This window comes from Hyla sarda, chromosome 8 (assembly GCF_029499605.1).
Source record: "Hyla sarda isolate aHylSar1 chromosome 8, aHylSar1.hap1, whole genome shotgun sequence".
In the NCBI taxonomy this organism is placed as follows: Eukaryota; Metazoa; Chordata; class Amphibia; order Anura; family Hylidae; genus Hyla; species Hyla sarda.
The window spans coordinates 137,066,781-137,074,965 of record NC_079196.1 but is presented as its reverse complement, the minus strand read 5'-3'; the positions used below and the strand labels follow the sequence as shown (position 1 = coordinate 137,074,965).

Genomic DNA, 8,185 nt, shown 5'->3' with positions numbered 1-8,185 from the left:
TGTGCTGTGGGCGGGCAGGGGAGGTGGGTCATTATCGGCACATTTTTTGTTGTTTCGGCATTTCCCCGAAACAGCTATTTTCGGCCGATATGTATTGGCCGCCGATATATGGGTGCATCCCTTAATTATATTATATATATATATATCTGTGAATATATGAAGTGAATGTGTGTGTGTGTGCGCGTGTTAGTTACAGGGGGGGACTGCAGTCATATGCTTCCAGCTGTTGCAAAACTACAACTCCCAGCTTGCCTGCACAGCTAAATGATGTGTGGGCATGCTGGGAGTTGTGGTTTTGCAACAAGTGGAGGAACACAGCCTGCAGCAACACTGCTGAAAATCAGTTTTACCAATCCTATGCCTCCAGCTGTTGCAAAACTACAACTCTAAATCATGTGTGGGCATGCTGGGAGCTGTAGTTTTTCAAAAGCTTTAGGCACACAGTGTGTGTGTGTGTGTGTGTGTGTGTGTGTGTGTGTGTGTGTGTGTGTGTATGTGTATGTGTATGTGTATGTGTATGTGTATGTGTATGTGTATGTGTATATATATATATATATATATATATATATATATATATATATCTCTATCATAAAAGGAATGAGGGAGGGGGAGTGGTCAGTGAGGACCCGCCCTCCTGCTGTAAATGAAAAGTACTTTCACTTTGCAATCACTCCAAGTATATAAAGTGAATTCTAAGAGAAATATTGGTAATAGACACAAAGATTACATGTACATGATCAGGATGAGATACTGAGCAACATTTTACAGTTTTGTTTATTTTTTTTGTTTTTTTTGGGGTGATCTTACAGGTACGCTTTAAGGACCAATCTCCAGCAGCCAAAGATTACCGTATTTATCGGCGTATAACACGCACTTTTTAGGCTAAAATTTTTAGCCTAAAGTCTATGTGCGTGTTATACGCCGATACACCCCCAGGAAAGGCAGGGGGAGAGAGGCCGTCGCTGCCCGCTTCTCTCCCCCTGCCTTTCCTGGGGTCTAGAGCCCTGCTGCCGGCCCTTCTCTCCCCCTGGCTATCGGCACCGCTGCCCGTTCTGTCCCCCTGACTATCGGTACCGGTGCCCCATTGCCGGCACCGATAGCCAGGGGGAGAGAAGGGCCGGCAGCAGGGCTCTAGACCCCAGGAAAGGCAGGGGGAGAGAAGCGGGCAGCGACGGCTATGCACGGCGCGGCGCACTGACGTCATGCGCCGCGCCGTGCAGTGCATAGCAACGACGAAGGGGACGCACGCAGGAGGCCTGCAGCGGCGCGGACCCGACCCAGGTAATTATGCCACCGGGGATGGGGGGAGGCAACGGGGCAGCGGCGCCGGCAATGGGTGCCGCTGCCCTTTGTCTCCCCCTGGCTGTCGGCGCCGCTTCTCTCCCCCTGGCTATCGGCGCCGGCAATGGAGCGCCGGTACCGATAGTCAGGGGGACAGAACGGGCAGCGGCGCAGATAGCTAGGGGGAGAGAAGGGCCGGCAGCAGGGCTCTAGACCCCAGGAAAGGCAGGGGGAGAGAAGCAGGCAGCGACGGCCTCTCTTCCCCCTGCCTTTCCTGGGGGTGTATCGGGGTATACAAGCGCACACACACACCCTCATTTTACCATGGATATTTGGGTAAAAAACTTTTTTTACCCAAATATCCTTGGTAAAATGAGGGTGCGTGTTATAGGCCAATGCGTGGTATACCCCGATAAATACGGTACATACAAAGATGCAAACAGTTCTAGAGCTGCCCCAACTAGTTCCTTTACAATTGAAGAGGCGAATCAATCAGATGAAAATTGCCTATTTAATACACAAAATTTACACAAGTTTACACACACACAAAAAAACACCACAATTTATACTGCAAGTAAAACTTACCAGTTAGATAATAATCTATAGGCAGCACTGGCATAACATGAGGTGTAGCTTGTGTTATAATAAGGTTTATTAGTTGAGGCTTAAAATTCTTTAATGTAAATAATGCTCTTGCAATAAGGCCGCCCATGGAATGACCAAGAAGCATAACACTTCGGGGAGGAAATTCTTGGTTCTAAAGAGGGGAAGAAAAAAACAAAACACCATAAGTAGTAAGTAATAAAAGAGAAACTTGCAGCAGGGTAACCTGCTCTAAGCCAAATATACAAGTATATAGTGCAGTTGACCCTGTTTCTAATGCTTTTTAACCCCTTAGACACTTATTTTTGCACTTGAATTTTTATGACACTTTCTAATAGTGATAACCCTTTAAATTTTCCACCTACAGACCCATATGAGGGCTTGTTTTTTTGCACCATTAATTGTATTTTGTAATGACATCATATCATTTCACCGCAAAGGCTAAACCAAAACAAAAAAATATATATAAAAAAATGCGGGGTGAAAAAAATAACTTTTACATTTGTAAATTATAGGGGCTTCTGTTTATAAACAGTGCACTAATGGGTAAAAATAACACTATCCTGTAGGTTCATACTATTAAGATACCCAATTTATATAGGTTACATTTTATTTTACTACTTCAAAAAAGGTATAGGAGTCAGAAGACAATTTAACCCCTTAAGGACCAGGCCATTTTATACCTTAAGGACTGGAGCGTTTTTTGCAATTCTGACCACTGTCACTTTAAACATTAATAACTCTGGAATGCTTTTAGTTATCATTCTGATTCCGAGATTGTTTTTTCGTGACATATTCTACTTTAACTTAGTGGTAAAATTTTATGGTAACTTGCATCCTTTCTTGGTGAAAAATCCCAAAATTTGATGAAAAAAATGAAAATTTAGAATTTTTCTAACTTTGAAGCTCTCTGCTTGTAAGGAAAATGGATATTCAAAATAAAACATTTTTGGGTTCACATATACAATATGTCTACTTTATGTTTGCATCATAAAATTTATGAGTTTTTACTTTTGGAAGACACCAGAGGGCTTCAAAGTTCAGCAGCAATTTGGAAATTTTTCACAAAATTTTCAAACTCGCTATTTTTCATGGACCAGTTCAGGTTTGAAGTGGATTTGAAGGGTCTTCATATTAGAAATACCCCATAAATGACCCCATTATAAAAACTACACCCCCCAGAGTATTCAAAATGACATTCAATAAGTGTATTAACCCTTTAGGTGTTTCACAGGAATAGCAGAAAAGTGAAGGAGAAAATTCACAATCTTCATTTTTTACACTCGCATGTTCTTGTAGACCCAATTTTTGAATTTTTGCAAGAAAATTTTTACTTGTATTTGAAACCCAATTTCTCTCGAGTAAGCACATACCTCATATGTCTATGTTAATTGTTCGGCGGGCGCAGTAGAGGGCTCAGAAGGGAAGGAGCGTCAAATGGTTTTTGGGGGGCATGTAACCTTTAGGAAGCCCCTATGGTGCCAGGACAGCAAAAAAAAAACCACATGGCATACCATTTTGGAAACTAGACCCCTCAGGGAACGTAACAAGGGGTAAAGTGAACCTTAATACCCCACAGGTGATTCACGACTTTTGCATATGTAAAAAAAAATAAAATAAAATGTTTTACTTAAAATGCTTGGTTTCCCAAAAATGTTACATTTTTAAAAAGGATAATAGCAGAAAATACCCCCCAAAATTTGAAGCCCAATTTCTCCCGATTCAGAAAACACCCCATATGGGGGTGAGAAGTGCTCTGCTGGCGCACTACAGGTCTCAGAAGAGAAGGAGTCACATTTGGCTTTTTGAAAGCAAATTTTGCTCTGGGGGCATGCCGCATTTAGGAAGCCCCTATGGTGCCAGGACAGCAAAAAAAAAAAACACATGGCATACCATTTTGGAAACTAGACCCCTCGGGGAACGTAACAAGGGGTAATGTGAACCTTAATACCCCACAGGTGATTCACAACTTTTGCATATGTAAAAAAATTATAATTTTTACCTAAAATGTTGGTTTCCCCAAAATTTTTGATTTTTAAAAAGTGTAATAGCAGAAAATACCCCCCATAATTTGTAACAATTTCTCCCGAGTACGGCGATACCCCATATGTGACCCTAAACTGTTGCCTTGAAATACGACAGGGCTCCAAAGTGAGAGCGCCATGCGCATTTGAGGCCTAAATTAGGGATTGCATAGGGGTGGACATAGGGGTATTCTACGCCAGTGATTCCCAAATAGGGTGCCTCCAGCTGTTGTAAAACTCCCAGCATGCCTGGACAGTCAGTGGCTATCTGGTAATACTGAGAGTAGTTGTTTTGCAACAGCTGGAGGCTCCGTTTTGGAAACCGTGGCGTACCAGACGTTTTTCATTTTTATTGGGGAGGGGGGCTGTGTAGGGGTATGTGTATATGTAGTGTTTTTTACTTTTTATTTTATTGTGTGTTAGTGTAGTGTAGTGTTTTTAGGGTACAGTCGCACAGTAGTTTCTCGCTGGCAGTTTGAGCAGCGGCAGAAAATTTGCCTCAGCTCAAACTTGCACCTCAAACTGTAATCCTCCGCCCATGTGAGTGTACCCTGTACGTTCACATTGGGGGGGGGGGGGGGGGGGGGAACATCCAGCTGTTGCAAAACTATAACTCCCAGCATGTACGGTCTATCAGTGCATGCTGGGAGTTGTAGTTTTGCAACAGCTGGAGGCTCCGTTTTGGAAACGGTGGCGTACCAGACGTTTTTCATTTTTATTGTAGGGGTATGTGTATATGTAGTGTTTTTTTACTTTTTATTTTATTGTGTGAGTGTAGTGTTTTTAGGGTACAGTCGCACGGGCGGGGGGGTTCACAGTAGTTTCTCGCTGGCAGCTTGAGCTGCAGCAGAAAATTTGCTGCAGCTCAAACTTGCAGCCGGATACTTACTGTAATCCTCCGCCCATGTGAGTGTACCCTGTACGTTCACATTGGGGGGGGGGAACATCCAGCTGTTGCAAAACTACAACTCCCAGCATGTACGGTCTATCAGTGCATGCTGGGAGTTGTAGTTTTGCAACAGCTGGAGACACACAGGTTGTGAAACACCGAGTTTGACAACAAACTCAGTGTTTTTTGCAACCAGTGTTTTGCCTTCAGCTGTTGCAAAAGCTACAACCCCCAGCATGTACGGACAGCGGAAGGGCATGCTGGGTGTTGTAGTTATACAACAGCCGGAGGCATACTACTTTGGCTGGGGATGCTGGGGATTGTAGTTATGCAACAGCTGGAGACACACTGGTTTGCTACTTAACTCAGTGTGCCTTCAGCTGTTGCAAAACTACAACTCTCAGCAGTCACCAACGGGCATGCTGGGAGTTGTAGTTATGCAACCAGCAGATGCACCACTACAACTCCCAGCATGCCCTTAAGCTGTTTGTGCAAGCTGGGAGTTGTAGTTACACAACAGCTGAAGGTACACTTTTCCATAGAAAGAATATGCCTCCAGCTGTTGCAAAACCATAAGTCCCAGCATGCCCATAAGTGCATGCTGGGAGTTGTGGTGGTCTGCCTCCTCCTGTTGCATAACTACAGCTCCCAGCATGCCCTTTTTGCATGCTGGGAGCTGTTGCTAAGCAACAGTAGGATGCTGTCACTCACCTCCTGCTGCTGCTTGATCGCCGCACAGGTCAGTCCTGCCGCCGCCGTCGCTCCTGGGGCCCCGATCCCAACATTAACGCCGGGGATCGGGGTCCCCAGCACCAGGGGTGCACGTCCCGCACCCGCTCACGTCCTCCGGAAGAGGGGCGGAGCGGGTGCGGGAGTGACACCCGCAGCAGGCGCCCTGATTCGTCGGCCGGTAATCCGGCCGACGAATCAGGGCGATCGTGAGGTGGCACCAGTGCCACCTCACCCCTGCAGGCTCTGGCTGTTCGGGGCCGTCTCTGACGGCCCCGATCAGCCAGTAATTCCGGGTCACCGGGTCACTGGAGACCCGATTGACCCGGAATAGCCGCAGATCGCTGGACTGAATTGTCCAGCGATCTGCGGCCATCGCCGACATGGGGGGGCATAATGACCCCCCTGGGCGATATGCCGCGATGCCTGCTGAACGATTTCAGCAGGCATCGGGCACCGGCTCCCCTCCGGCTAGCGGCAGGGGGCCGGGAAAGGACAGGACGTACTCCTACGTCCTCGGTCCTTAAGGACTCGGAAATGGGGGCGTAGGAGTACGTCCATTGTCCTTAAGGGGTTAAGCATACTAATACAAAGCATAAAACAAAAAAGTCATAATTATTATTTTTTATTTGTGTATACGGGGATGTGTGAGGGCCAATTTCTTGTGCCGTAATCTGTAGTTTTTATCGGTACCATTTTTGTTTTGATGGGGCTTAGCTGGTTAATTTATTGTTACGTATACACCATTGACCACGTGGTTTAATTAACGTTATATTTTAATAGTTCAGACATTTATGTTCATAGTTGTACAACATGTTTATTTAAAAGAAAAATGGGAAAAGGAGGGGGGGGGAATATAAACTTTTGAATAGGATAAGATAGTAGGAGATCTATCTAAAGTAAAAGATGAATACGTAAAAAGAGCATCAAGTGAACACAGTCTCTTACCTTTTTTGCCAAGCTTGAAAATAAAATTGTGAAAACACAAGAAGAAATAAAATCTAAGGAACAGAACAAATTCGTGAGAGACAAGAAAGACTACGAATCTGATAACGTTTTGGCAAAACAAAATGCAACAGCATTTGCCAAATTAATGAATAAAAAGAAATTAATCAAAAACTGAAAATGGGGCAATAAGAAAATACAAAAAACGCATATAAAATCCCTCCTAATATTATTGAGCTTAATCAATGTGAACAACAGCATATGCTTCAAGAAACCGCTTCCTTCTCTATCCCTTTAGAGAGAAAAAAAGAAACACAAGAAGCAGGAAAAGTAAGCACAGACCTAGAAGAAAGAAGAAAAGAAAAGCAGCACCTTGGAAACAAGCGGACTAGAAGCTAATGTCATTAATTTGACAAAGGACGCTTTGGACCCCGCGACTATTTCCCTCCTATCAAAAGGCCTGAATTACGGACTAGTTGAGAACTTTACTGAGACAATTCGATCTAGCTAGAGCCATACGAGATGTTATTCTATTTAGGTTTTTCGCTAATAAAACTCCTTATGAGCAAGAGAAACTAGAGTGTGAGAATCCTGTTGAGATTGGCCCACTGGGATTTTTTTTCCAGTGAACTTGATGCAGTAGATGGAGAATGTGTCAGCATGCTGGCTACAGGGTTTGGAGAGGTGGAAAGGCTAAAAAAAAATAAAAAAAATATGTCAGGTATTCAGGATACAAAGTATTTCCCTAAGGGGAAAAAAAAATCAAAATTTACTCCACCAATCCTCCAGGGCAGCAGCCTAGACTTATTCTCTAGGGCAGTAATGCAAGATGTAAAATCGATTCTGTTTCCCCAATCTCACCCCAACCTCACTCCAGTAGAGATAAAGGCTCTCGGAGCACTGAAAAAGAGGGATGACCTTGTAATAATAGGAGCAGATAAAGGGATAAGGCAACCTACACTGCAAATCCCACCTGAAAAATTCTATCAAATCTCAAACCCTTTCTCCACAAATCTGTGGAGAAGGGAGTTATTTCTAGAAAAGAGGCTGAAAAACTTAATTCCGCAATCCCCTAGAGCTGCAAGATGGTATCATCTTCCAAAAGTGCACAAATCACAGCCAACCCCACGGTAGACCTATTGTGGCGTGGATCGGCTCAGTGACCGAGCACTTATCCCAGTACTTTGATTGGCTTTTAAACCCCCTTCCTGGCTTCTATTCCATCCTATATTAAGGATACACAACACTTACTGCAGATGGTTAAGGATATCTACTGGGAGGAAGGTTACAAAATTTGCTCAATAGATGTGGTCAGCCTGTACACCCGCATCCCCCATGATGCGGGTGTACAGACTATAAAGGAATATCTATCGCAGACTGACAAATCAGGCACATTAATAGATTTCATTTGTGAAGGTCTTAATTTTATTCTGATGAACAGTACCTTTAACCCCTTAAGGACGGAGCCCATTTTCACCTCTAGGACGAAGCCTTTTTTGCAAATCTGACCACTGTCACTTTAAACACTAATAACTCTGGAATGCTTTTAGTTATCATTCTGATTCCGAGATTGTTTTTTCGTGACATATTCTACTTTAACATAGTGGTAAATTTTTGTGCTAACTTGCATCCTTTCTTGTTGAAAAATCCCAAAATTTGATGAAAAAATTTTGCATTTTTCTAACTTTGAAGCTCTCTGCTTGTAAGGAAAATG

At 43.8% G+C, this 8,185-nt stretch overlaps 1 protein-coding gene across 5 annotated transcripts in view; it reads right to left on the bottom strand.

Annotated features, from left to right (window-relative positions):
- The window catches only part of PGAP1 (post-GPI attachment to proteins inositol deacylase 1), a 1,221,194-nt gene that overhangs the window by 1,067,246 nt on the left and 145,763 nt on the right, over positions 1–8,185 (bottom strand). For all 5 annotated transcript variants that reach the window (XM_056536018.1, XM_056536017.1, XM_056536020.1 and 2 more), the window contains exon 4: positions 1,867–2,038. In XM_056536018.1, the coding sequence (XP_056391993.1) occupies positions 1,867–2,038 (172 nt within the window). The remainder of the gene's footprint in view (positions 1–1,866; positions 2,039–8,185) is intronic.